The 27,726-nt window shown below is 44.3% G+C and overlaps 1 protein-coding gene across 2 annotated transcripts in view; it reads right to left on the bottom strand.

Annotated features, from left to right (window-relative positions):
- Positions 1-4,734: 4,734 nt before the first annotated feature.
- Positions 4,735-27,726, bottom strand: part of Armc2 (armadillo repeat containing 2) — a 101,765-nt gene continuing 78,773 nt past the window's right edge. For both annotated transcript variants that reach the window (XM_048353721.1, XM_048353720.1), the window contains 6 exons: positions 23,019-23,337; positions 19,385-19,507; positions 18,977-19,090; positions 16,893-17,025; positions 16,383-16,543; positions 4,735-6,301 (listed from right to left, as the gene is read on the bottom strand). In XM_048353721.1, the coding sequence (XP_048209678.1) occupies positions 6,144-6,301; positions 16,383-16,543; positions 16,893-17,025; positions 18,977-19,090; positions 19,385-19,507; positions 23,019-23,337 (1,008 nt within the window). In that variant the 3' untranslated portion in view covers positions 4,735-6,143. The remainder of the gene's footprint in view (positions 6,302-16,382; positions 16,544-16,892; positions 17,026-18,976; positions 19,091-19,384; positions 19,508-23,018; positions 23,338-27,726) is intronic.

Below are 27,726 nucleotides of genomic sequence, written 5' to 3' on the forward strand. Positions count from 1 at the left end.
AGATTCACACTGAACAAGGTAATCAGACAAGAGACTGCTATTAAATGGCAAAAGTTCTGAGACCATTTTGGAGCTGCGAAGAGCCGACCCTCTTGAGGGTCTTATAAGATCATTTGTATTTTGAAAGTGACTGATGTCGTCTTATGTCTGGCCCATACCATACTCAATCAGAATATTGAGTTCCATTTTAGGGCGGAAGGGAAAGGATAGAGACATACAACTCTGAATAGACAAGGTACTTTACCTCAAATCTATTGTACTAGTCCATTTTCTGTTGGTGTTAGTAGAATACATAGGAAATGAGTAAAGAGATTTGATTTGTCTCACAGTTCTGGAGAAGGATCCAGATTGGTAAAGCACATCTGATTAGGGCCACATGCTGCTGCAACTCACTGTAGTGAAACAGAAGAGGAAGCAGGTGCCTGTGAAAGCAAAGGTGGACCAAACTCCTGCGATAGTCAACTCATTCTTGTATAAAAAGTAACTCAATCATAAGGATGTACCCCCATAAAACACCCCCCCTCCAAGCTGCACTTCCCATCACTGCCAACACATGAGCTTTCAAGGGACACAGTCCCCTGGTAAACCCTTTTGAGAAGACGATAACCTTAGAAATACCTTCAGTATATAGTTAAAGAAGTGTCTTTCTAGTTAGCTAGCTAATACGTAGCCGGGCCCGCCCACTGAGTCGGCATCGTAGCCACGCCCCTGTCTCGCCACAGCAACACTAGTGAACGCAGCAAGACTGCGCTTGATAGAATTTAGATTTCACTTATTCTTCCGCTCGTTATTTGCACATCGATGGAAAATATAAAATTTCTACTAGAGGATATTAACAAATAAAACACACTTAGATTGATCATTAAAACAGATTTTTAATGAGTAAAGTATGTTTATATCTATAGTAGTAGGAGTGCGTGTATGGCAAGAATGCCTGGGAAAAGCAAGCCTTACATCCTGTCAGTGGGATTGTAAATCATTCTGGCCACTATAGAAACCAGTCCGTTTGGTATTTCCTCAAAGCAGTCCTGGAGAACCTGAAGGGATGTAAATCAGCACTCAGTAGCAGTACCTGCATACCACTATAGCGATGCTACTCACAATAGCCAACTGACGGAACCAGCCTATGATATAGATACACAATGGGGTTTTATTCCAGCCACAAAGTACAAAATGCCATTTGCAGGAAAATGGATGGAAGTAGAGATTAACATGTTAAAATACGCCAGACACAAACGACATGATTTCTCTCATATGTGGAATCTAGATTTTTTTTTTTTTTTTTTTTTTGGCCAGTCCTGGGCCTTGGACTCAGGGCCTAAGCACTGTCCCTGGCTTCTTCCCGCTCAAGGCTAGCACTCTGCCACTTGAGCCACAGCGCCGCTTCTGGCCGTTTTCTGTATATGTGGTGCTGGGGAATCGAACCTAGGGCCTCGGGTATACGGAGGCAGGCACTCTTGCCACTAGGCTATATCCCCAGCCCTAGATTTTTTTTTTAAGATGGGAGGAGGGAAGGGAATAGAAGAGGGTAATTGAGGGGTAACTATGCTCAAAGTTCATTTTATACATTATTCAAAATGTCACAAGCCCATTAAAGAGGGACAAAAGAAGAAAAGAACAGGATATGTGATACAAAGTTGGTGTTTCAATGCTTTCCATTTTCAGGTGCTTCCTGTTACTTGTTTTCTGTAAACAGGACTTTAATGTCAGTCATTCTTAAAATGGACAGGTTCCATAAAATAATTTGGAAAGGTAGTATAGTATATTATAAGAGGCATCCAAAAATTCCTTTTTCTAAAATAACCATGAAAAGATTTCTAGTTGAGTTTTCAAGAGTTCAATTTTTTAAATCTGAGGGGCTTTGTGTTAAAATTTGATGAACTTTTTTATTAGGGCAAACTTAAGATCTCATACTTAAGAATGGACTAAGTTTCAGATATTTCTATAGTCACACAATTATTGAGGTTAACTATATAAGGTGTTGACATTTCTTAAACAAAGGCCAATTCTTCTAATAGTTTAGCTATTGATTCTCTGCTCATGGTGACTCATACCTGTAATCCTAGCTCCTGGGAGGCTAGCCTAGGCAAAAACAGCAGGACCTCATCTCCAATATCGGGTGTCATTAAAGATAGTCTGTGGAACATGATTAGGTCAAGAAGGCTTGATTTCATAAATGGGATTCAGGCCCATATAAAAGATGTCTGAAACAGTTTGCCTGTCCTTCACCAGGTGAAGGCACCTCAATAAAGAGGGCCCTCCCTCACCAAACACCGAATCCTTGATTTTAGCTTCACCAGCCTCTCTCAATTGTGAGTACATTCGTTACATATTACCTAATACACAGTATTTTGTTAAAGCATCTTGAACAGATAGAGGCAAGTTGAAAGAGTTATACACTGTCAGAAATTCAGAAAGATGGGATTGAAAGATTATTGTTATGATGTTAATGCTACGTATTCAGCCCAATCTAAAGAGCCAATGCAATCCCTGTGAAAATTTCAATGGCATTTTTTTGCAGTAGAACATGGCATCTGAAAATTCAAGCCTCAAAAGACCTTGAGGAGAATAAACCATCTTAACTATGAACTAAGTTGGGAAGGGTCTCACAACTTTCTGATTTCAAAACATTACAAAGCATGCATAATCAAGTTAATACAGATATGTAGCATAAATACAAACATAATGACCATAATGACACGCACTTGAAATCCCAGCACTTGGGAGACTGGGACAGTTCTGGAGTTCGAGGCCAGTTTAGGATACACAGCAAGACCCTGTCAAATAAACTAACTGGAAAACAAAAAAAAGACCAGTGGAATAGAATGAACAGCTAAAAAGTTAATGCTGATATTTAGGGTCAAGGATGCCAAGACTGCTCAGTGAGGAAAGGCAATCTCTTCAACAAATGGTATTGAAGAAAGTAGACATATGCAAAAAAATTCATCCAATGCCTTGGCAAATCTTACGCTTGGTAAGAATACTCATATAAGGATATTCTCATAAAAGCATTTTACAAGGGACCAACAACAACCCAATGTGCAAAGCATTTCCCTACACCTGGTTGTGAAAAGGATATACAAATGTCCAGAAACAAAAGTGCGAAAAGATGTTGAACATGACTCTGAAGAAATTCAAATCAATGCCAGAATGAGGCTTCACCTCATGCCCTCTAGGATCGCTAGGATAAAATAAGTGTTGAAAAAGACTGGAGAAACTATACTTTTGTTACATGGTATTGCCACCATGGAAAGCGATATGTACGAGGGTTTTCTGTTGTTGTTAGGGTTGGTGGCGGGGGGGGGGGTGGGGGGGATTGTTTTGCCCATCCTGAGGCTTAAATTTGGGGCCTGTGCTCTGTTCCTAAGCTGCTTTTGTTCAAGGCTAGTGCTCTATCACTTAAGTCACATCACCACTTCCAACATTTTCTGAGTAGTTTAGTGAAGATGTGTCATGGACATCCCCTGCCCAGGCTAGCTTCAAATCATGAGCCTCAGCCTCCTGAGTAGCTAGGATTACAGGTGTGAGCCACCTTACCTAGCTTGGTAAGGGTTTGTTTGTTTTGTCTTGTTTTTCTTTTAATTAAAAGCGCTATGATCCAGCATTTTACTTGCTAGGAGCTGAATGTTTTTCCTTAGAATTAACATGTTGAAGCACTAATGGAGTCTCTGGGAGGTATTTGGGTCATTAGGCAGAGCTCTTGTGAATAGAATTAGTACCCTTTAAGAGTCTGTCTCAGGGCTGGGGATATGGCCTAGTGGCAAGAGTGCTTGACCTCGTATACATGAAACCCTGGGTTCGATTCCCCAGCACCACATATACAGAAAATGGCCAGAAGTGGCGCTGTGGCTCAAGTGGCAGAGTGCTAGCCTTGAGCAAAGAGAAACCAGGGACAGTGCTCAGGCCCTGAGTCCAAGTCCCAGGACTGGCAAAAAAAAGAGTCTGTCTCATATTCATTCGTTCTCTGCACCTTGTGAGCGCTCAGCGGAAAGGCACTTTGCGAATAAGGAAGAGGCCCTTACCAGGAACGGGATTAGCCAGTACCTTGAGCTCAGATACCCACATTCAGAGCATTATCCACAGTAGCTACATGGACACAACTCAAATGTCTACCAAGAGATGAGAGAGAGCTGGGAATATGGCCTAGTGGCAAGAGCACTTGCCTCCTATACATGAAGCTCTCGGTTTGATTCCCCAGCACCACATATATGGAAAGCGGGCAGAAGCGGCGCTGTGGCTCAAGTGGCAGAGTGCTAGCCTTGAGCGGGAAGAAGCCAGGGAAGGTGCTCAGGCCCTGAGTCCAAGCCCAGGACTGGCCAAAAAAAAAAAAAAAGAGATGAGAGAGAGAGAAGGAGGGGGAGAGAGTGGAAGGGAGGAAGAATGGAGATGGACATAATAACCACCTTTAAAGGGAAGGAAATCCTGTCACAAGCTATAAGACCTTATAAGACCTTGAAGACCTTACGCTAGGTGAAATATACCAGTTACAGAAGGGCAAATCGTATGTGATTCTGCTTGTGAGATCTAAAGTAGTCAAATTCATAGAACCAGAAGGTAGAATGGCGGCTGCCAGACTGGGAAGAAGTGCAGGAGTTATTGTTTAAACGAGTACCAAGTTTCTGTTTACATAAACATTTTCTAGAGATCTATTACAGAACAACAGGAGATACTATTGAGTTACACTTAGAGCAAATGGTGCAGCTTGCATGAATCTAAAGGGGAAAGTTTAGCTATAATGCATTCTCCTGAGTTTTTTTTTATTATAAATACTGAGGGAGGAATGCGCTTTAGATGGGGAAGACTTTTTTTTCCTCACTGAGAGTAGAATATATAGCTTTCTGTGGCTCAAATATAAACTTAGGTTCTTACATATATGGGAGAGCTCAGCCCCTGAGGAGGCTTAAGCTCATTTCATCTTAGACGGAACCCACTCACATGCACTTATGGTTCGTGGACTAAAATAAAGTCCCTGTCCACCCGGATTTGGCAGCACCCTGACCAGCCCCAGATGACGCGTCAGCATGAAGTCGTATCTGTTCCGGGAATGTAGGTTACTCTGATGGGCGTCCACAGCCCGCCCACCCGGAGAGGTGCCCTCACCCCGTGGTTATTTTTAAGGTGAGAGATGAGCTGTTATTAACAGCTTTTTTCCAAGCAGACTGCTAAACTTGCTTTTATTTCTACATCTTCATTGGACTACTATAGGATCAAAATAGTCATCTCAGTTTCTTTGTCTTTTTAAGTCCTTTATTCAAAGGGAAACGTATCCCACAAAGAATGGCAAGCTAATTGCCATCATAATGCTATTATTCACTGCGTGAATAATACAAATCACACACTGGACAACCTAAGTATTTAATATTTTGCTCTAAACTACAGTGTAATAAAATAGATATGATTCTCATTTTGAAGTGTAAAGCCCAGAAATTAAGTTCTTTCCATAAGGCCCACATAGCTAACGGGGAAAAGCTGCCGTAAGCCCAAGCTTAAACTCTTTTCTGATGTCATCTTTAATAGACACACAGAATTAAAAGGACTGTAGACTCTGTTTTATTTCAAATGAAAAAAAGTAAAATACTCTTTCTTTCATCTGTTATACTTGCTTAATAAAGATAGTTGGCCCAAAGCAGAGTTTTTCTATGTATTTCTTCTTCTAACATAAGGACCAGAAAAATACTGGTATCTAGTCAGAAATTTTATTTGTAGATGTACTAAGAATTAGTACAGATGCTAAAATAGTTAATCATTTATGCCAACTCCCCAACAGTCTTTCTATGAATAAAATATAAGTCTTCACTCTATACTAAATTAACTAATACTCTGATACATGCTTAAAATTCTAAAACGTTTAAAATCAGGATTTTAAACCAACACTAATTTAAGAGAATAAAGTCTTTAACTTAAAAATGCATATATTTTCATCTTATACTTCTCATAGCAGAAAATACAACATGGATTTATTCTTCCATAATATCTAAAAAGAGGAAGTGCTTATTTCTTTTAAAATACGTAGGTTACTCACTAAAGTCAGTACTTTAAAAACTTTCAATACTTGTTAATACTGTACAAATGTTCATGTTTGTTACCACTTCTTAGGAACCAAGAGGACCTGACTTCCTGCTCTGCTGCCGATTTGCGTCACGTTAAAATGAAGGAATAGGCAGAGGCTCCAGGAACGTGTAGTGACTCTGAATTCGGTTTAGAAGCTGCTTTGCCACAGGTTTGAATTCAGTTTCCCAGTGGATTTTGTGATAGTTTTTTAGGTCTTGGTCAGAATTGCCATCCAATGCTAGTTCTTCATCTGTATCAGAAAAATTGAAATGATAGTATTTAGAAATGGAATCCTGCTGAATAGTTTACATTTTGATGATATGTTAAACTCATCATGAATACCAACAAGATGCAGATAGGTTTTGAGTTGAAAGGTTCTTGGGCTAGGTACCAGTGGCTCATGCCTGTAATCCTAGCTACTCAGGAAGCTGAGACCCGATGATGGCAGTTCAAAGCCAGCCCAGGCAGGAAAGTCTGTGAGACTCTTATCTCCACTCAAATACAAGAAAAACAACAACACATAAAGCCCAAAACCTGGGAGTGGAGCTGTGGCCCAACTGGTAGAATGCTAGCCTTGAGCACAAAAACTCAGGGACAAAGCCCCAACCTCGAATTCAAGCCCCATGACTGCTCAATAAATAAGTAAATAAATACTTTTTGTTGTTGGGCTGTGTGTTTATGTGTGTGCCTGTGTTCATGTATGTATGTACATACGAATGTATAGGTATTGGTTCTCAGGCTTGAACTCAGAGCCTGGGCACTGTACCTGAGCGTTTTTGCTCACGGATAGCACTCTATCACTTGAGCCACAATTCTGCTTCCAATATTTTGGTGGCTAATTGGGAATCTCTCCAACAACTTTCTTGCCCAGGCTGGCATCAAGCCATGATCCTCGGGTCTCAGCCTCCTGAGCAGCTAGGATTGCAGCTGTGAGCCACTGGTGCCTAGCTGAAAAGCTTTTTACTCTACCAGCCCATCTCCTTTCTGGCTGTTGAGCCAGGGTCTTTACAATGTTACTCACACCAGTCTCGAATTCCTGGGCTCACAAAATCCTCCCACCTCAGCCTCCTGAGGTGAGGTGACCACATGCTGTAAAAATAAACAATATAAAGACTTTCTTTTCCTTTTGCCATTCTGGGAATGGAACACAGGACTTGGCACTTACGAGGCAGGCACTCTACCACTTACGCCTTACCTCTTCCAGCTCCTTTTCCCATAGGTTATGTTTGAGGTAAGGATTTGCTTTACGCTCGGGCCAGCAAGGACTGCAAACCTCCTACTTGTGCTTGCTTTTCCACATTGCTGCGAGAAGAGGCGGTGGGCAGCCATTGTGCTTCCCCTACAGTTGAGACAGTAGTTGTGCACCAGTACACATACAACCACTAGAGGAGATGGGTCTCTCAAATTCTTTTGCCTAGACTGGCTTTGAACCTCAATCCATTTGCCACGTAGCTAAGATTCCAGGCTTGAGCAACTAGACTGGATTTAAAACGTTTTTTGATGTTCTTTTTTTTCAGTGCCAGATTTTTTTTTTTTTTTTTTTTGCCAGTCCTAGGCTTTGGACTCAGGGCCTGAGCACTGTCCCTGGCTTCTTTTTGCTCAAGGCTAGCACTCTGTCACTTGAGCCACAGCGCCACTTCTGGCCATTTTCTGTATATGTGGTGCTGGGGAATCGAACCCAGGGCTTCATGTATACAAGGCAAGCACTCTTTGCCACTAGGCCATATCCCCAGCCCCTCAGTGCCAGATTTTGAACTCAGGGCTTCACACAGGCTAGACTTGTTAATTTAACACGCACTCTACCCCTTGAGCCATGCATCCAGCCTGGTTTTGTTTGGTTCTCAGACAGATGACATTTGGCTGACTTTTCTGCCTGAGCTAGCTTGGAACCATGATTCTCTGGAACTCATCCACCTGAGATTACAGGTTTGAACCACCAGTAAAAAAGGCTTTATTAAAGAAGTTCTTTACTGTCTTTTGTTCTTTAGAAACATTTTACAACAAGGTTGCTTGTTCTGGGCTGTATTTTTCTGAGATGGGATTTTACTAAACCATAGTCCAGGCTAGCCTGACCTTACGAGCTCCTCCTCTGCCTCTGAAATATTGGAATTTCAGGCATGTTACTGACTACTCAGCAAAACAAGCTTTTAGTCTCTTAAGAAACCAATCATTTTCTTTTTTAAAAAAAAAAAAGTAGATTGAGTTCTTTTAATAAATTGAATTTGAACACAAATTTACATCCAAGAGTTGGATTATAATTTCACAGAACAAAGAATAAGTTAGTTCTTCATATGCACAGTAGAAAAGTTCATTACTTCCATGCTTTACACAAAAAAGAGGAAATATTTTGGGAAAGTAGGCACTTTCAATTTGACACTTGGCTGAAGGACGGGAATGTAGCTCCATCGCAGAGTACTGGCCTAGCACGTGAAGCCCTGGGTTAGAGATCCGCAGCACTGAAAGAAAATAAAAAGCAGCCAGCACGGGAGGCTCCTGCCTGTAATCCTAGCAATTCTGGAGTCTGAGATCAGAGGATCAGGCTTTGAAGCCAGCCTGAGCAGAAAGATCTGTGAGAATCTTATCTTCTAATTAACCAGCAAAAAGCTCGAAAGGAAGGCATGGCTCAAGTGGCAGAGCAGCAGCCTTGAGTGAAAAACAGAGCAAGGCTCTAAGCTCAAGCCCTAAAACCAGTACACATACACACACACACACACACACACACACACACACACACACAGTAAAGAAAAACTTTACTGCAAACTGGAACCTGACTAGCTTTAAGAGGATCAGAATATACTTCTTTGAAATGCCAACCTACACCTTTAAGGACTGCGATGTGGCTTGGTAATGGAACACTTGCATGATATTAGATGATCAGTGCTCTACCCCAACATTTTCTTCAACTTAAAACTGTGAGACTTTGAGAGTTGGAAGAATTACTAGTATCTAAAAAGACCACGAATAGTGCAGGAAAGTGCTTATAAAAAAATAAAATATCAAATTCAAACTTTGATTTTTTTGTTGTTCTGTTTCATTTTTGTCTGTTATTGGGCTTGAACTCAGGGCCTAGGTGCTGCCCTTCAGCTTTTTTGCTCAAAGCCAGAACTCTACCGCTTTGAGCCACAGCTCCATTCCTGGTTTTCTGGTGGTAAATTGTAGTTAAGAGTCTCACAAACTATCCTGTCCAGGCTGGCTTCATACCGTGATCCTCAGATCTCAGCCTCCTGAGTAGCTAGGTTTACAGGCATGAGGCACCAGCACTCAGCTTTTAATTTCATTTTTAATGAAATTAAATTACCCTTGAATCCTGTGAATACTATAAGCATATCTAACCCAAGCAAAAAGATGAATGGCCCCTGAAGTTTCAGGGCCCACTTCGCACCACATTTTGACCTGTTTATGTTGGGCCTCACCTCCCACCCCAGATAAGAGACTTTCGGAAAGGGCACCAGCTCTGCCATTTCCTTCCTAGATCTGTGAGCTGAGGCACACTTCTTAAATGGCAACAACTTGGTGCCACAAGTGTTGCTACTTACATAATTTGCTACTTACATAATTTCTTTCTCATAGGGGCAATTACGATCCCTTTATGAAATGCTACATTACTCCGTTTACATCAGATTTTTCTACACTATTTGTGGATACTCCCAGTGTACTCTGGCACTCTGGGTATTAAGGTCACCACCCAAGATAAGGGAGTGTGGAATCCTAGTGTACCTCCCCCCTCCCTTCACGACCAAGTAGACAGCTCTGCAGCTCTGAGATAAGTTCCAGGCAGACCCAAACACTTCACTAGGCACTCCATGGAAACCCTGTAAGCAAAGCCGGTTCTCCCTGCTCCCTCCAGAGACAACCAGGGGAAGGGAGGGGAATACGGTGTCTGATGGTTTCAAAGCTCTTCTGTGTGGCTACTCCTTCTGGATCAGAAGATCTTGCTAGACTCTGAGTGACTTAAGATTGCTACATCATTTTCCTCTTCACTCCTCTAGATCTTTTTCTGAGCACTAGAAATTGCTTAAAAAAGGAATTTCCAAGCCAGCCATTGCTGGCTCACACCTGTAATCCTAGCTACTCAGGAAGCTGAGATCTGAGGATCAAGGTTGAATCAGACCAACTGGGCAGGAAAGTCTGTGAGACTCTTATCTCCAATTATCCAGTAAAAAGCCAAAAGTGGAGCTTTGCCTCAAATGGTAGAGTGCTTGCCTTGAGCAAAAAGTTAAGAGATAGTGCCCACGTCCTTAGTTCAAGCCCAGGACCAACATAAAAAGAAAAGAAAAGGAAGGGAAGGAAGAGAAAAAAAAAGAAAGAAGAGAAATACAGAAAGAGAGAAGGAAGGGAGTGGGGAGAGAGGGAGAGAGGGAGAGAGGAAGAAGGAAGGAAGGAAGGGAGGGAGGGAGGGAGGAAGGAAGGAAGGAAGGGAGGGAGGGAGGAAGGAAGGAAGGAAGGAAGGAAGGAAGGAAGGAAGGAAGGAAGGAAGGAAGGAAGGAAGGAAGGAAGGAAGGAAGGAAGGAAGGAAGAAGGAACTCACTTGTTTATGCCCTTCTTTCTACTTAGGGTTTGAGCAGGTGCATTATGGTCCCTTCTTTTGCCATGGCTTGGGTGAATTGGATGGTTCTAGACAGAGTATTTTCTGTTTATTGCTGTTTTGTTTTTAATCTAATGTTAAAACTTTGTTACCTTGAGATCCATCTTGAACAGAAATTACTTAACCCATAGTCAGACTACACTCATTCTAACGGTTAGACTAGATAACAGCCAAATAAACTACAAGAGAAATGAAGTCTGAAGTTTCCAAGAAAAGACAGTGATTATAGAAAAAAAGGGTCATGTTACACTGTGTCAAAATTTTGTACTTGTACTGCAGAGTGGCAGAGACTGACTCAGTTATAGTTTCTATCTGTAATGTTCAAATTTAATTACTGGAACTCAAAGTAAGGAATATGTTTTATATCATGATTCACTGTGTGCATTCATAACCTCAGAAACTTATATACAAAATTCTTTTAAGTGTTTCACATGAAGAAACTTACCTTTACTACATAAAATATATGCCAGGAATTTTTCTTTGCTACTTTATATTAAAAAAAGATGTTGGTTATAATCAACTAAATTGATTTCATTGACAACAGGTTAAAAAAAAAAGTCCTTGATTCTTAGATTGTCAACCATTCTTAAGCTTTCTTTGTGCAGTGAAAACTTTCAAATACCTAGATTTGAGGTAAGGTATTAGAAAGGATTCAAAGACTCAGAACACTGAATCTGCCAGTAACTCTAATAGCACGACCTTCACCATGGTTCGAGTCCTGCAGCACCTAGAAAAGCTTCTCCTGCGCTGCCTGCTAGTGTGTTGTGCAAAAGCAGCCCACTGCTGGAGGGTCTGCCAGCGCCCACACCTTCACCTCTAAGGCACAGTTCTCGCGTGTTCTGGGAGCATCTGGTACCTCTGGCAGAGGCCTGATGATGTGCTTCCCCAGCTGACACATCAGGCCCGGCGGTCCTCCTCACAGAACCGGTGGGCCAGGTCCCACGCGCCTTACCGCGAGCCTACAATAGCCCAGTGTCTTTATGTGCAGAACCCTCAACAGCGCACGCCCATCTCCAGTCGCCAGCTTCCCGAGGGGCACGTGGCGGAGGGCTAGGAAGCCAGAACGAGCCACTCACAAGAAGGAGCTGGAAGAATTGCCTGCAGTATACCAGGAACCTTTAAATCCGACTCGTTCCCCCTCTCCCTCTCCCTCTCCCTCTCCTTCCTCCTTTCTCCCTCTCTCTCCACATCCCAGGGCCTGAGGTCAGGTCCCTAGCTGCTTTTGCTCAGGGTTAGTACTCTACCACTTGAGCCACTGCTCTGCTTCTGCTTTTTCTTGGCAGTGTTTTAAAGAGTCTCAAGGACTTTCCTGCCTGGGCTGGTTTCAAACCTTGACCCTCAGATCTTAGCCTCCTGAGTAGTTAGCATTACAGGCATGAGTCACCGGTGGCCAACTAGACCACATTCTTTTGTAACCCCTTTCCAGAAAGAATGTCAGCATCTCAACCATGCTAAAGAGCACAACTTTATTTTCTTTTCTGAGTCACTCAGCAAGAAAAAAGCTAGGTAACTTTTTATGCCAAATAGTATGCCATTATTTCCAAAAACAGCTGTGATTTCATGGTTTATTCTGTCCTCAAAAGGTCCTGGCTATTTCTTTGTTTTTCTTTTGAGTTTCTTTGCAAAAGAACTGAATTTCATGTATACTCTTGCCTACATTCTTTCTATCTTTCCCAAGAAGGTGGAGTGAGCATTTCAATTTTTAAAATCTTTAAATAGGTGAACAAAAAGGTTTCAACTCAACATGTCAATTTATAAATGCAATGATACATTCTCCATCTCCCTCGTTACTGTCCACACACAGGCATGACCCTGTCAGAGCTAAGGGGCTGGCTAAGCCCCGTGGCTTACATGTGTAATTCAAGCTATTTGAGAGACTGAGTTAGCAAGATTCTCTCTCTACCAGTAAGATGAGGTGCAATGTGTCAGTAATCCCAGCTATACCAGAGTCTGTAGGTAGGTCTGAGGCTAGCCCTACGTAATAAACCCTAGACAGAAAAACAAAAACAAAAGTTCTTTATCATAACTGGAGGCTTCATTCAAGTGATAAAGCTCCTGCCTAGCAAGCACCAGGTTCTGCATCCTAAGGTCTTTTATTGATACAAACCACAAGGCCCAGTCCTCATAATTCTTAAGAAATTACCTTTTCTTCCTTTATTTAGTGTAACTGTACAAATAAGGTTCACTGTGATATTTTGGTACATGCTTGTTATGTACTTTGATCCAATTCACCACCTCTACAGGGAGGCACCTCGACTGGCTTGCATGACAAATCTGTTATGTTGTATGTTGGTAACTCAGCTACCTGACCAAACTGTGTGTGTGTGTGTGTGTGTGTGTGTGTGTGTGTGTGTGTGTGTGTGTATGTGTGATCCTTGCCACCATCTACACTTCTCTGAGGTGGACACAGTAACAGAACAGCAGCAAAGCACAGGCTAGATGTTTATCTTCTGATGAAAAGTCCTGACTTTGTCATGACCCTAGGTAAATCATTTAACCCTTCCCAACTGACTTTTCTCCTGTTTCTTACATTTATGCAATGACCTCAGAAACATCTGAGGGTAGAATGAACCTATTGTTTGAAGCACAGCTGGCTTGTTATCTTTACTCTCAGGAGGCTGAGGGAGGAGGATCAAAAGTCTGAGGCCAGCTTGGGCCACACAGCAAGACCTTGTCTCAAATCAATAAACCATAAATAAATGTATACAGCTGTATTAAAACAAAGGTACCACTGTCAGCCGGATCCACATCACTGGGCAAGTACCTACTTTGTATGAGGCAATACCCTATTCCTAAATGGTGGCTCAGTCCAAGTGGGAAAAGAAAAGTTATAAAACAGTACTACAGGAGAAAGCACACAGGCCATAATTAACGGCTAGGTAAGAACTCTAAGTTTCCTATGACTAGTCATAACCATGGTCTTTGAAAGTTCTAGAAGGGCTTGTGAGGGCAGAAACAGGCATAAGCATGTGTGAAGGCCAGAAGCTGGGGTGGCTTAAGGGGGTGGCCACAAGGGAAAGTTGGGCATGGAGTCTTTGGTGTAGGCCAACTACAAAAACCGCCTTCAGGGTGTTCTGGCCCTGCTGAGCAGCTGGCCCCGCCCACAGCCTTTGCTGATTGGCCCTTATGCTGTGTGGCACCACCATCCTTGTTATTTATGGCTGATTGCCTCAGCCAGGTAACAAAGGAAGCCACAGATGGCCTCTCACTGAGGCATCTAAAAGCTTTATGCCACAGGAGAGTGAATCACTGAGCCAGTCACATCTTCTCCCCAAACAGGAGGCACAGAAAAGTGTGCCAACGCCAGAGATGCACAAAGACAAGCACTGAATGCACCCAAAGCCAAGCTCAAGGTGCAGAAGCCATGGTCCCACAGAGCCTGGTGGATGTGGGGCTGGGGCTCGCGGCTGCTCTGCCTGCTTCTGGGGGGACCTTTGAGGATTCTGGCTTCTGAGAAGCCATACCGGGAGCCTTCAGGTGACCCCTTGTTTCCTGACTTCTTCCTCCCCTGCAAACCCTTAAACCCCTTCGTGAACCAGAGGGGAGGGGACCCTCAATTGTAGCTACCTACCAGACTCACCCAAGGAACTTTTCAGACCAGATTCTCAAGCTCCTGAAGCTGAATGCCTAGGCCTGGGCTAGGTAGGACAGGTGTTTTAATTCCACGACTAATTTCAATGCTTTCTTTCCCCTAACCCAGAACTGAATGAAGGCAATCTGAGCAGGCATTTTCTGCTTCCTGCAACCCAACAAAGCTTAATGTTCACAAAGGGGTTATAGATGTTGATCATTTCCAACCATGCTTTAACAAAATTCATACTCTGTTTTTAAAATACACTCCAAAGTGTATGTAGCTGGAAAAAGCAAACTTCACAACAACCCAGCAACTCCGACTCCTTCCAACACCTTCTGAATCTTGGTTCCTGTTTGGGAATATATTCATATACTTTACAAAGCATTGCAGCCTTTTGGTTTTTTTGTTTTGTCAGTCGTGGGGCTTGAACTCTGGGACTGGTCGCTGTCCCTGAGCTCTTCAGTTCTAGGCTAGAACTCTACCACTTGAGCCACAGTGCCACTTCTGGTTTTCTGGTAACCACCAGAGATAAAAGTCTCACAGACTTTCCTACCGGGCTGGCTTTGAACCACGATCCTCAGATCTCAGCCTCCTGAGTAGCTGGGATGGCAAGTGTGAGCCACCACGCCCAGCTTCACGGTAGCCATCTTTTGAGGTCTTGCTAGATGTCAGGCACAGTACTAGCCTCTTTGTCTATAGCGGCTTATATACCATCCTCACGATGCAGAGCAGACGCCCATGATTCCTAACCTAGAGATGATGAGCCGTAAATTCAGAGAGTCTAAGCCCGAGGTCTAAACACATGGAAGGGATAAAGGCAAAGAGGTAAGTTCAGACCCACCTGACTACAAGCCCGTTGGGTTTCCCACTGTGCCCTTGGAACACTTGCTTGTTTGGGCCTCACAATTTTCTCCCCAGAGAAGGACAGAGATTATCATGTCCATAATTTTGAGACGGAAACTCAGGCTGTCTGTCAGGCTCTCTTGTTCAAATCACAAGCCGAGAGAAGTACAGCCCAAGGCTACTAAATCACATGGACCCTTTGTAAACAGCCTTGCCAGTCCCATGCCTGGCTGAGCTGGGCGGCGACCTTTTCTCCGTACGGGGAAATGAGAAGATTGCAAACACGCCACTCTTAACCAAATCACTCATTTTAGACCTAACCCAGGCAGGAAAAAAATTACCCTAAGCCGAAGATACTTTTAACCGTGAGAAGTATTCCTCTTCAGTTTGTAGGCCTTCAGTTTCTACCATTTCAGGATAAGGAGCCCACTGGGGTGCAAACTCGTTTTACAGCCCCTTCCCCCACATGGTAATTACCACAGCCACTGATTAAATCCTATACATTCACTTAAAACCATAACTTCATGCAAAGTAGCTCTTAACCACATTTTCTCAAAGTTATAACAGTGTCTACATTTTTTTTTTTTTTGCCTAATGACTGTATCCTTTTTTTTTTTTTTGCCAGTCCTAGGGCTTGAACTCAGGGCCTGAGCACTGTCCCTGAGCTTCTTTTGCTCAAGGTTAGCACTCTACCATTTGAGCCACAGCACCACATCTGGCTTTTTCCATATATGTGGTGCTGAGGAATCGAACCCAGGGCTTCATGCATGCTAGGCAAGCACTCTACCACTAAGCCACATTCACAGCCCCTGTCTACCTTTTCTTTGGCCAGTCCTGGGCCTTGAACTCAGGGCCTGAGCACTGTCCCTGGCTTCCTTTTGCTCAAGGCTAGCACTCTGCCACTTGAGCCACAGCGCCACTTCTGGCTGTTTTCTGTATATGTGGTGCTGGGGAATCGAACCCAGGGCTTCATGTATACGAGGCAGGCACTCTTGCCACTAGGCCATATCCCCAGTCCCCTGTCTACCTTTTTTTAAAGCAACACAAACAGATACATGCTGGAATCTATTTATGAAGCTTAAGAAAACTGGGGAAAGGGGTTACTTTCCAAGTTTCCAAAGAGTTAAACATTTTCTTGGTCTCCACTATAAATACATAGCATTCAGCCTCTTCCAGAGAATTCCTAATGACAGTCATCTTAAGTACTTTTTTTGTTTATAGACAACAAGACATCCTGTATGTACCAGCCTTTGTCCAAATGGGTCACAGAACAAGTTTTGCTTATCTCCCTTTGATAAAAACTCACAGATTTACCATGAGGATTCTTACCTAAAAATGATGACAACAGGGCTAAGAGGGTGTTGGTGTCTTCATCTCCAAAACACGAGGAAGCATTCGTGATGTTCTCACTGAAATTCCATAGAGTCTTGCACACCAAGCAAGCCAGCTGCCAGTCATTAGGACCAAAGTCTCTTAAACAATCCAGTAACCTGAGTGAAGAAAAGGCAAACAAACATTACTCACTTGGACTCTGTCTTTTAGTTTTGTATTTTTATGGCATGATGGTTAGTTATCCTTCTATAATATGTGTGAGGTATAATGGAGCAATCATTTAAAATCATTTCCTATTTCCAAATTCAAGTGGCTACAAAGTAGCAATAATTCATTTCGGAATTATTTTGTGTCCAATAGACTCTAAATTCCCTTTTTCATGCTATAGGAGGACTTTCCAAATGTTGAAATACCTCTACTTAATGTGAATGAACTACGGGTCAAAGTTCCCAGGAAAAACTACGTCCCCTGAACCCAAGAGTTCAGGACTCAGTGCCTTAAACGTACTTTTTAATACCACCTCCTTCTTTCAGGATGACGCGTTTGTCTTTGTCCACGGTGAGATTTAGCAGAACACCACAGGCAGAAAAGCAGATGTCCTGATGCTTGGCGTCCAGCAGCGCGATCATGAACTTGTGTACTGTGAGGACAGAGAACCAATGCAGACCAGCCAAAGCCCCGGGGGAGGGGGCCCCAGCTGTAGCTCGTTTTCCAAATGGCATAAGGGAAGTAGGAAGGAGTCGCTTGCCAAACCGGAAGCCTCATGGAGGGCCATCACCCAGCCTTCCTAGGTCTTTATCCATCTTCCTGCAGTGGGTGCCCCAACATCTAGCTCTCCTAAGGGCCTACTCTTGGCTTCCCACATCCTCTCTCCGATACTATCACCCACTCCAGCGGCTCTGTTCCCATGGCTGCCGCAGAGATTCTGGGGGTGGAAAAGAAGGAGCACAGGAGCTATCCATCCCTATTTCTGGTTGTTCTCAAGGGCCTTTGAACTTCTGGGAGCAAGTCTAAAAGTCCAGCCTGGTTACGTGGGGGGAAGAGGGTCAGCTCTTGATGGGGCCTCGGCTGAAACCTCCCAGGGCGAGGCAGCCCAAGGCTCATTTCCCCTTACTCCTAGGAAGCAGAACTAGGAACTGCTGTGCTGGTTTGTCATCCCGCCCAGCTGAGGAGGTGAGAGCAAAGGGTGGAGAGAGGGGAAAGGTGTGAGCTCCACCTGCACCCCGTTCCTGTGCGCCTGCGGGGGCTTGCTGCCCGGGGCCGGCCTTAGCCCCTGGGGATGGGGCTGGGCAAGGAGCCTGGCAAAGGCACAGCAATTACATACGAATGTTCTGCAGACCCTGAAGAACACATTGCAACATGTTAGCGCTTCTCTGCTGTTGCGTTCCATAGCTTTGTTACCTAAGTTTTCTATCAGGAACATGGGTAATTAATTTTAAGTGTACTTGTTATTATTGCTTTGGAAGTCCTGATACCGCTGGGCCACCCCTCTGCGCCCTGTTTATCACTGGTTATTTTCAGGATCGAGTCTCACCTCCTGCCTGAGCCACGATCTGCCTACTTTTAGGCTTCCTAAAAGTGGAAATCACAGGCACACACCACGGCATCCATTTCCCTTCTGTTTCTCAGACTTTTTTGCCTAGGCTGGCCGGGTGCCAGGATCCGCCCAATCCCAGCTTCCCATGCCGCTCGGCTGGATGGGCACACACCATAGCACCCCCGCACACGAGCCCCCCTTCCCCCCGTTCTCAGGTAGCGGGGACGACAGACACGCGCCACTGGCACCTGGCCAAAGTGATTCCTTTTACACAAAAGATGGGAGACAGATCAAAAGTATGGTAATATAAACACGCGGGGGCCTACTTGCCCTAATTTAAGAAATAAATTATATTCAAAGCATCATGTTTCACAGGGCACATGATATGTACAATTCTTATTTGTCAATTAAAAAAAAGCTTTACATCTTTAACAACCCTTCCCTTCCAATGGTAAATTCTGTCCCACACATGGAGTTTTATCATTTCCAAACATCCTGCAGACATACAGGTAAGCAACATGTTTAAAAGCTTACAGTGGCAACATTCTCTCTCTAATCTCCTATCTCTATTCTTCGCTCCCCACTACACATTTATGGTTGATCTATGTTGACATACAAACGTCTAATTTATTTAAATTGCTATACAACATTTTGTCACACAAGCATACATATTTATACACCAAAATACATTACACATAATTATCTCTTCTAGGCTGTTGGACACTTAGGTCATTTCCAATTCTTGCAATTACAAGCAAAGTCTGACAGATATGCTAGTGTATTCTGGAAAATGTCTCTTGTGTCCATTCCCATGGGCAGAAATGGATGTAGGTTGCTTGTTTCCATTCAACACACACACACACACACACACACACACACACACACACACTCTTCCTCCACCCATCCAGGATGAGGAGGAAACGTTGCCCGGGTCTGCTTCAGGATGGTGAACTCTCATACATAGGGTAGAATGTAAAGCACTAACTTGGGTGAAACTACTGAGCCAATTATTCCTAGCAAGAAGTGCATGCTTATGAATTTGCTACTTGCTTACCATTGTTCTGCACAATAAAGTTGCAGACGTCATGGTCCTGGGAGAGATTTCCAAACACACGCACAGCCTCTAGGACTCCATCCATGTTGTTGCTCACAAGAAGCTTTAAGAGCACTAGGTTGGGTGAGCAGAGAAAGACACACACAGTGCCAGTTAAGGTTTAAGTGAATGAAATCAGCCTCATAAATACTGACAACTTTCAAATCAAAAGATAATAAAATGCAAACTGAAAGGAACTTCAGCAACAACTAAGAAACTAAATTTTCCATATTGTAATTTCTTAGAGAGAGATTACTCTCTCAGATACTTCTGGCACAAGTCAGAGGATAAACATCCCCAGGTATACATCTCAGTTAATAAGGTCAAGTCCTTAAGCCCTCATGAGCCCACACTAACGCTGAATCTTACATTCAGAAATATAGAGCTTTTTGTCATGGATGATAGAGTTCTTCACTTGGTAGAAAGACAGATTGTTGATTGTTGCTGTTGTATTGATCACCAGCTCCTCACAGTCATCAAGAGACTTGTTTTCTGAAACAGAAACGATCAGCGGACATAATTCAGAAGGAGAACTAATGATACCATAGCTATCATGCATGGAGTTAGCGACAAGCCAGCCCCAGGCAAGATCTGTGCAAAAGACTTATGAGTATTGTTTGCCACTTTATTTCCTGGGACTCTGCCTGCAGGAAAATGCACCCAAAGTAAGGCACCATCCCTGGCGAGGGGAGACCACACACTAAGTAACTCAGAAGTCTGAGTAGCCAGAAGTCTGGGTGCTAGTGGCCCATTTCTGTAATCCTAGGTACTCAGGATGCTGAGACCATGAGGATTTCAACTCCAGGCCATCCTCTTGGAAGAACCCAAAATTCCTTAGGGAATAAGTCGAAGGACCATTAGCCATGATGGGGACTGTCAAGCTCCTACGTTTTCTGATTTAGTGGTCACTCTTTAACTTTCTTTTTCTGTAGCTTTCTTTTGCTTTAAATCAAGGGAAAGAGCCACTTGTTATACCAGTCATTTATTAAACCATAGAAGACTTAGCGTGGCCTTCATCCTGGAGCCCCCTCATCCTCAGCAACGGAGACGCTATACAGCACACACTTTAGAAATATGAGGAGAACCAAAATGGAGATGAGGCCCTCACTGGCTTCTCTGTAGCCTGAATGCATGGAAACTAGAGACCTACATTACCATGGACTTTGATATGGCTTCTATAGCAAGGAAATATTTGTAGGAGACTCAAGATTTTAGGACCTATGAAAGAATGTCAGCTGTCTTGGGAAAGATGAGGTAAAAGAAGAGAAACAGGACCCCAGATAGCTCTGTGCTTATTTGGACCTTGACTCTGAAGTAAGAACCCTGGTGCCTCCTCCTGGTTCTGCGGCCTGGCTCAAGTTCTTTAACCTCCCTGGGCTTCAGGTTTCTTGACTGTAAGGCACAGGTGATGGTGGAATGTTTGCTAAAGAATTATTATAAACTCTACATGTGTTCATGTTCAAAAAAGGACTTAAAATAGTGCATGGCACCCACGGTGTGCTAAGTGTTTGTTAGGTAAATAGAGGAAACATCTAGAATGACAACTCCTGGGGCGGGGGGAGGGGTACTTCCGGGGAAGGCCCAGTGCCAGGAGGTCTGCAGCCTGGTTCCCTCCATTTCCAGACTAATGACTGAGACCTAAGGCAGTGTGTAGGGATGTGCTGCTGCTTTTGCCTTGGAAGAACTCATTAGGAGACAGTAGTGCGAGAGGGACGCCCCCTCCCCGCGGACCACCCACTTGAGCAGCCAGAAAAGGAATTCTGGCCTCGGAAGGAAGGGAGGTGGCGCTCACTGTTACCGAGCAGCCATCCTGAGCCACGCCAAGCCCTCTGCATGCATTCACCTGCCTGGAAGGGTATTACGAATCTGGCCTCAAATGCATGTATAATAAGCGGTTCAGTCCACGATAGTTATTCTCTAAAGGTGATCTCAGACTGCCATAAAGACATACCAGAAACTAAGTGGCGTGAGCCAAGAGAAATTGATTTGCTCCCAGTTCTGGGGATAGGAAGTCTACATTGAGGGGGCCAGTGCAGGCAGGGCCTAGCGAGCCGCTTCTTCCTGACTGGGGGCTGGCCACCCTTCTCCCATGTCCTCCCATGCAGAGACAGGTGGAGAACAATGGTGTCCTTTCCAGCATGAGGGACCCTACCTCACATCCTTGCCCAAAGGCCCCAACTCCAAATGCCATCACACTGGGAATAGGAACTTTGACAGATGAACTTATGTACCCAGTAGTGTCCTAACATCCCAAGACGTAGAGATTAAGCAACCTGCTGGGTTTCAGTAATGCAGACATCTAAACCCAGGGCTGCCTGGCTCTACCGTCCTGCTCTTCACACAGCGCCCTGTGGAGGCCAAGGCTCAACATTGCTCAGTCCCCATTAGAGCTCTTTGGACAATGATCCATTCCCAACAAGTGCACTCTATCACTGACTCGGGGCTGTGAGGGGCTCTGACATTTGCTCTGTTGTCCAGGCCCAAATCTCTGGTTCTGATTCAGCCTTCTTGATGACTATGAAAATGACACTGGTCTTCATTAATAAGGGTGGCCAGTAGAGGTGAGTCCCGGGGTATAAGCAACTCCTCTGGGAGGATGTTGGAGGCAGGATGGAAGGATAGGACCATGGGAAACCATGTGACTGCAAGAGCACTCAGGCGGGGCAAGGGCAACAGCTGCCCTGACCTCAGGTTGGTGGGCACAACAGAGCTGTGGGCAGACCTTTTCCATAGTCCAAGTCCATAGGACTTGGGGGGTTCAGAAAGCCCCCAGCATATGAGCCCCACAAAGGGAAGATGTCAAAGGTGACTTGAGGAGGTAAAATCTTTCAGGAGACAAAACAGACAAGAGTTCACACTCTGCCCTGACAAGGCCAGTTCAGGAGTCCTGGCTAGCCACAGAGAACAGGTTTCCCACCAACACCTGCCTTGAATGGCTGGAGCTTAGACCCTAGTGAAAGCATGCTTGAGGGGGAAGGCCCCACACCTGCCACAGGGCCAGGCGGGGAGACGATGAATCACAGCCTCTGAGGGAAACCCCATGTATATGTGTGGGTTTTGTTGCTATCAGTTCCTATGTTTGACACAGGTCTTCTCTATGAAGCCCAGGTTGACCATGAATTTGAGAGGCTCCTGCCTCAGCCTGCATTTGAAGACAGGACTTTTAGAAATATATGTGATTAAATGAGGTCATAAAGATAGGATCCTAATTCAGTAGGTTGTGATTTGATAAGAGGAGGAAGTGAAAAGACTGGAGAATATAGCTCAGTGATGAAGCATCTGCCTAGCTTGTGCAAGTGCAGGGGCCTGGATTTGATCTCCAGCACTGAAGGTGGGGTAAAAGGGGGAATGAGAGAGAGAGAGAGAGAGAGAGAGAGAGAGAGAGAGAGAGAGAGAGAGAGAGAGAGAGAGAGAGAATGAATATGTTCCTATCCCAAGGGCTCCCACAGGGGAGGTCATGAGGACTTGTAGACACACAACACCTTGATCTTCCCCTTCTCAGCCTCTAGATGTGTGAGAAGTAAGTTTCAATTGTCAGTCCGTATGTTTTGTTATGGCAGCCTCTGCTAGCTACTAATTAATACAGGGGGAAGGATGGGACCTGAAGGACTGGGAAATGTTCACAGAGAATTTAAGAACTGAAAGAAGAAAAAATAAATTAACGTTATTCGTGTGGATTCCCCCAGGAGAAAAAAACTTAGGATTTTTAAAACCTTTGGTGGTTAGTTTAGCCAACTTTTGCCCATTTGATTGGTAGGATTGTTTTGAGCTGAAATATAATTCATTTACTATACAATTCACCCTTGGAAAGGGCCCAGATCCATGGACTTTAGTCATGATCTACATGATTGTTTGTCTTTCTTTTTAAAGGAACCTGGGTGAAGTTTAGAGTGGTTATGAACAAAAGAGGAACGTTCTTTAAGCAGCTAAGGCGGCTTGTTAGAATTAGGCAAATCGTCCTACACCCCAGCCACACAACTGTCTTGGCGCCCTGGGATCTTACCCAGCGTGGTCAGCAGCAGCTCCACGACTTGCTGGTTGGCAGCTAGCCCGGGGCCAATGCGAGGGTGAATGGCCATATTGGCAAGCACGCGGGTCAGCTTGATGAGCACGTCCTCCGCCTCCGAGGGCAGCCTCTGCGGGGTGGGCTGCCCTCCTCCGGCACACCCCAGCCTCTGGGAGCGCAAATCCAGCTCGGAGAACATCTGGAACAACGACAGCAGAGTTTGGATGCTCCCTTTCTCTTTGAAAAAATGTTCCCGAGCCTGGTTATTTTTTGCTGTCAGATTGCCAAGAATAAAAACAATCCGAATGACTAAATCCTGCAGTAAGTGAAAGATTGAAGAAGGGAAAAAAAAAAAAAAAAGAGTTACAAGTGCAAGGAGGCTGGAACAAGTACTTGGAGAGAATACGGTTACACTTAATTTATTTGTCATTTAATTAAGAATAAAATGGAACACATCTGGCTTCTTCCACCAATGCATCCATTCCCAGGATGGGTGCATATTGACAGAGGCGATTAAAAGCAGTTGGGGGCTGTGAAACAGTCACTGATTGATGCGATCAGCAAAGTCTTTTAACTTTAGCTCCTCCATTTGAAATTCTGGGTGGCCTTTCTTTTTATTCCCCCCCCCCGTGTCTTCTTGTTATTTTTCTTTAATTTCCAAGAATAACTAGTTGCGTGATCTCAATGCGTCATGTAAATCTAAATTTTGCCACTAGCAGATTTCTTAAGTATCCATATCTTTTCCTAAAAATCCACTTCCTGTTGTAGCATTTTGTCTAAAAACTCAGACATTTCCCAATCATGGATTGCATTACAGTAGGGTTTCTTGATTTCAACACCACTGACTTTTGTAGCTTGAAAACTCTTGGGGTTTTTGTTGTTGTTGTTTGCTTGAGACAAGGTCTCCTCATGAAACCCAATCTCCCCAGTGCAAGGATTACAGGCATGCCCCACCCCATCTGGCTCAGATAATTCTTTGTTGTAGGTGGCCTTCTTGCAGCACCCATGGCCTCTACCTAATCGAGTCCAATAGCATCTCTCCAGATGTCTACATCTCTCATGGGGCGATACTTCCCTTGCTGAGCACTACTGCTCCATACCAAAATCACATGAGAGCAGGAGTGGACTAATGCTTCCACAAGCAACCTTTGCTAAAGTGTGCATCTGAGATTCTTGCCTTCCTCTGTATATAATCCATATTTTACAGTAAAAAAAAAAAAAAGGTGTTTTTTGTTTTTTGTTTGTTGTTGTTGTTTTACAGTCCTGGGGCTTGAATTCTGGGCCTGGGCACTGTCCCTGAGCCTCTTTGTGCTCGGGGTAGGCTAGCACTCTACCACCTGAGCCACAGCGCCACTTCTGGCTTTTTCTGAGTTTACTGGAGATAAGAGTCTTACAGACTTTTCTGCTCAATCTGGCTTTGAACCTCAGAACGGAGATCCTTAGATCTCAGCCTCCTGAGTTGCTAGGATTACAGGCATGAGCCACCGACGTTAGAATGGTTTTTAAAACCCAAGCTGAGACTACTTTAAAAATTAAAGACATGAAGACAATTAGGTTCTTCACTGCACAAACATGGGTTAAGATAAGTCTTGCTCGTGGTGGTTAATTAGCTCACCTGTGAGGAGATGTTAAAGGAACACTCACTAAAACCTGCCTGGGTGCTGGTTTTTGTCATGCCAGGTACTGGGTCCTTTTACAGCCCAGACACTGGGTCTCAGGGAAGCCATCCAGGTCATTTGGCTGGTGAGGGGTGGAGCAGGATTTGAACCCAGGATTGCCAAGACTCTGGAATCCTTTCTACATCCAGACCTGACCTCCCATATAGAGTGCCATTTAATGGGTCTCTTCCTCTGCTTCACTTGCTTGCTAGCAAGTAGAACAGCTAAAGAATTCTCTTCTTTGAAAATATAAATGTGCTACCCAATGGAATTACCGTAGACCTGAGTCTGTTGGCCAGGTCAGTAGTCAGGAGCAGCCTCAAGGAGAGAAGGGGCCAAAGTACTGGGGACATTTTCATCTAGGTACAGGAGGACCACATAGGACCCTAGAGGCGCATCGCAGTGTATTCAGTGTGGCAAAGAGACTGTGCAGGATTAAGGGTAAAGGATGACTTTTAGATTTGCCTAGGACTTCTCTGCCAGTACCAACTTGTTCCTGCTTGTTGTTGAAAGAAGTTTTCCCTGACACTCACTGGCACGGAAGCATCAAGGCTGTTGTGTGTGCAGCTGGGAGCCATTTGCCAACATTTACAGAGGACAGAGCCTCCCACCATGGCAAGATCTGGAGCCAGTCCAACAGAGAGATTCTTTTCTGGAACAGGGCATCTCAAAGCATTCTGCCAGGCAATCCAGCAAGGAAAACCTGCTCCTCACTTACCCCCCACCCCGCACTCCCCCCCACAATTGCCTAGACAATGCTTGGATCAGGGAAGGAGTCAGGGGTGACACACACATAAACAAGTAAGAGACACAGTGTGCAGAGGAGTTGACAATGTATTTGAGGAGACAGGGCTAACCTCTGGGAAGAAGTAGCAAAGACTGAACTGGGTCCCCGATGAACCAGACAGCGAAGAGGACGAGGCATTCTAGCTGAAGAGCCGGGTAGTCTAGATTCCCACAAGGGATTGAGCTTCTCTGGGCCATTTGCAAAAAGGGGAAAATACTGAATTGTGAGACAGAATGAGAAAAACTAAGGGCAATGCTCAGGTTGTATTGAGAAATGATTCAGGTATTGCATCAAGCCCTTTTTCATGTACTGTCAACAAATACTAATAGCTAATGGGAAAATGCAGAAAAGGGGACAAACTTAAGGTGGGTGCCAGTAGCTCATGCCTGTAATCAACAGCTACTCAGGAGGCCGAGATCTGAAGCCAGACAGGACAGGCAGATCTGTGAGAATCTTATCTCCAACAAATCACCCAAAAGCTGGAAGTAGAGCTGTGGTTCAAATGGTAGAGCATTAGCCTTGAGCAAAAAAGCTAAAGGACTGCACCCAGGCTGAGTTCAAGCCCCTGGACACACACACACACACACACACACACACACACACACACACACACACACACACAAATGACAAGTTCAAACTTGGAAACAAGGTGGACCATGTTGGGGTGGAGGAGCACAAGGGCAGGTAGTGGGCAAGAGTCACTAGAGATATATCTAGGACAGTCTTCCCCAAAGAACTTGTGGTCTATAAACCTTAAATCTACAAAAGCACACACACCATTTATGATACTTAAATCCCATTTCACAGAAAACCAATAGTTACTTAAAGTAATTCCCAACAGCAAAGACCCTTCCACGGGCTCTGGAAGGAGGAAGCCTTGAAGGCAGGTCATCCAAGTCAGACCTCACAGAAAAGCAATTTTCCAACAGGACACAGAGGATTTATAAGAATTAAGATCCTAATGGAAAATTCTGTCTCATATTTTTTTCCTTCCTTCCTTCCTTTCTTCCTTTCTTCCTTCCTTCCTTCCTTCCTTTTTTTCCCTGCCCCCTCCTTCCTTCCTTCTTTTCTTTCTAGAAGGTCTGGGGTTTGAACTTGGGACTTCACACTTGTTATGTAAGTGCCTTACTATTTGAACAACACGTCTAGCCCTTTTTGTTTTCCTAACAGGGTCTAACCTAAACAGTCATCATCCCATTTATACTCATGCTATCGCAGGTATGCTAAGCATGTAGTATAACTAGCTGTTTCTGTTGAGAAGCAGAGTTCTCACAAGCTCTTTGGCCCAGGCTCTCCTGGATCTCAGTTTCCAAGCTGGGCTGAGCAGTGCGGTCACCATGCCCAGTTATTGGTGGACAGAGGAGTCTCATGACCTTTTCCTCAGGCTGGACCTGAACCACATTCCAAAATTCAGATCACCAAAATTCACCACATTCCTACCGATGTCATTCTCCTGAGTAGCTGGGACTACAGGCATAATCCACCATTCCCAGCTCGGTTTCATATCTGAGGACTATAAGCAAAGCTTTGTGGAAACGTTAACGTTTTTTCAGCTTAGACACTCTATACCAGAACTACTTCTGAAAACGGTTCCTAGTTATTAGTAATAGTAATATCATCTAACACTGAGTATGGCTGGCAGTGTTCTAAGGCTTTGCATATCCACATGGACTAATTCACTAGAAGGAAAGACAACTTCCACTCTGACACCTGAACAACACTACTGCCAACATCCAAAGCCCAGACAGCACGTTTGATGGCGGTTTTACGTGAACAGGTTTGCGACTTCACTGCAGTCCCTAGATTGTGGGAATTCTTTCACTTTCACAAAAGGCATTTGGGTATGATTTGAGATGCCTTTCCAAGGAATTTCGTAAGTAGCTACCAGGACTGGTCCGTTTACCCCCTAAGAGGTGGTGCACGTTGGGAAGGATGCTGGGCTATTTTGCTTTTCTCTTAGTCAAACCCAGCCGACTCCTCCAGCCCTGGACCTCCTTCTTCGCCGAGTCTGCGAGGAAATGGGTTATCTCAGTGATCAGTGCTCTTCAATACTCAGATCTCCTCTATCCACTGTCACGTGTGGTCTAATCAGGGAAGACTACGTGCTTACTTTTCTCTTACTGAAAGTTCTCTCAGGCTCGTCCTCAATCTCCAATTCTTGGTTACATCTCTGTGGTCCCTTTGTGGTAGTGTGACTAAGCCCACAGGGAGGGGGGAGGAGTCATCTGTGCTGTAGGGCAGGAAGAGTTAACACTGTCAC

Source organism: Perognathus longimembris, chromosome 9 (genome assembly GCF_023159225.1).
Source record: "Perognathus longimembris pacificus isolate PPM17 chromosome 9, ASM2315922v1, whole genome shotgun sequence".
Taxonomy (NCBI): domain Eukaryota; kingdom Metazoa; phylum Chordata; class Mammalia; order Rodentia; family Heteromyidae; genus Perognathus; species Perognathus longimembris.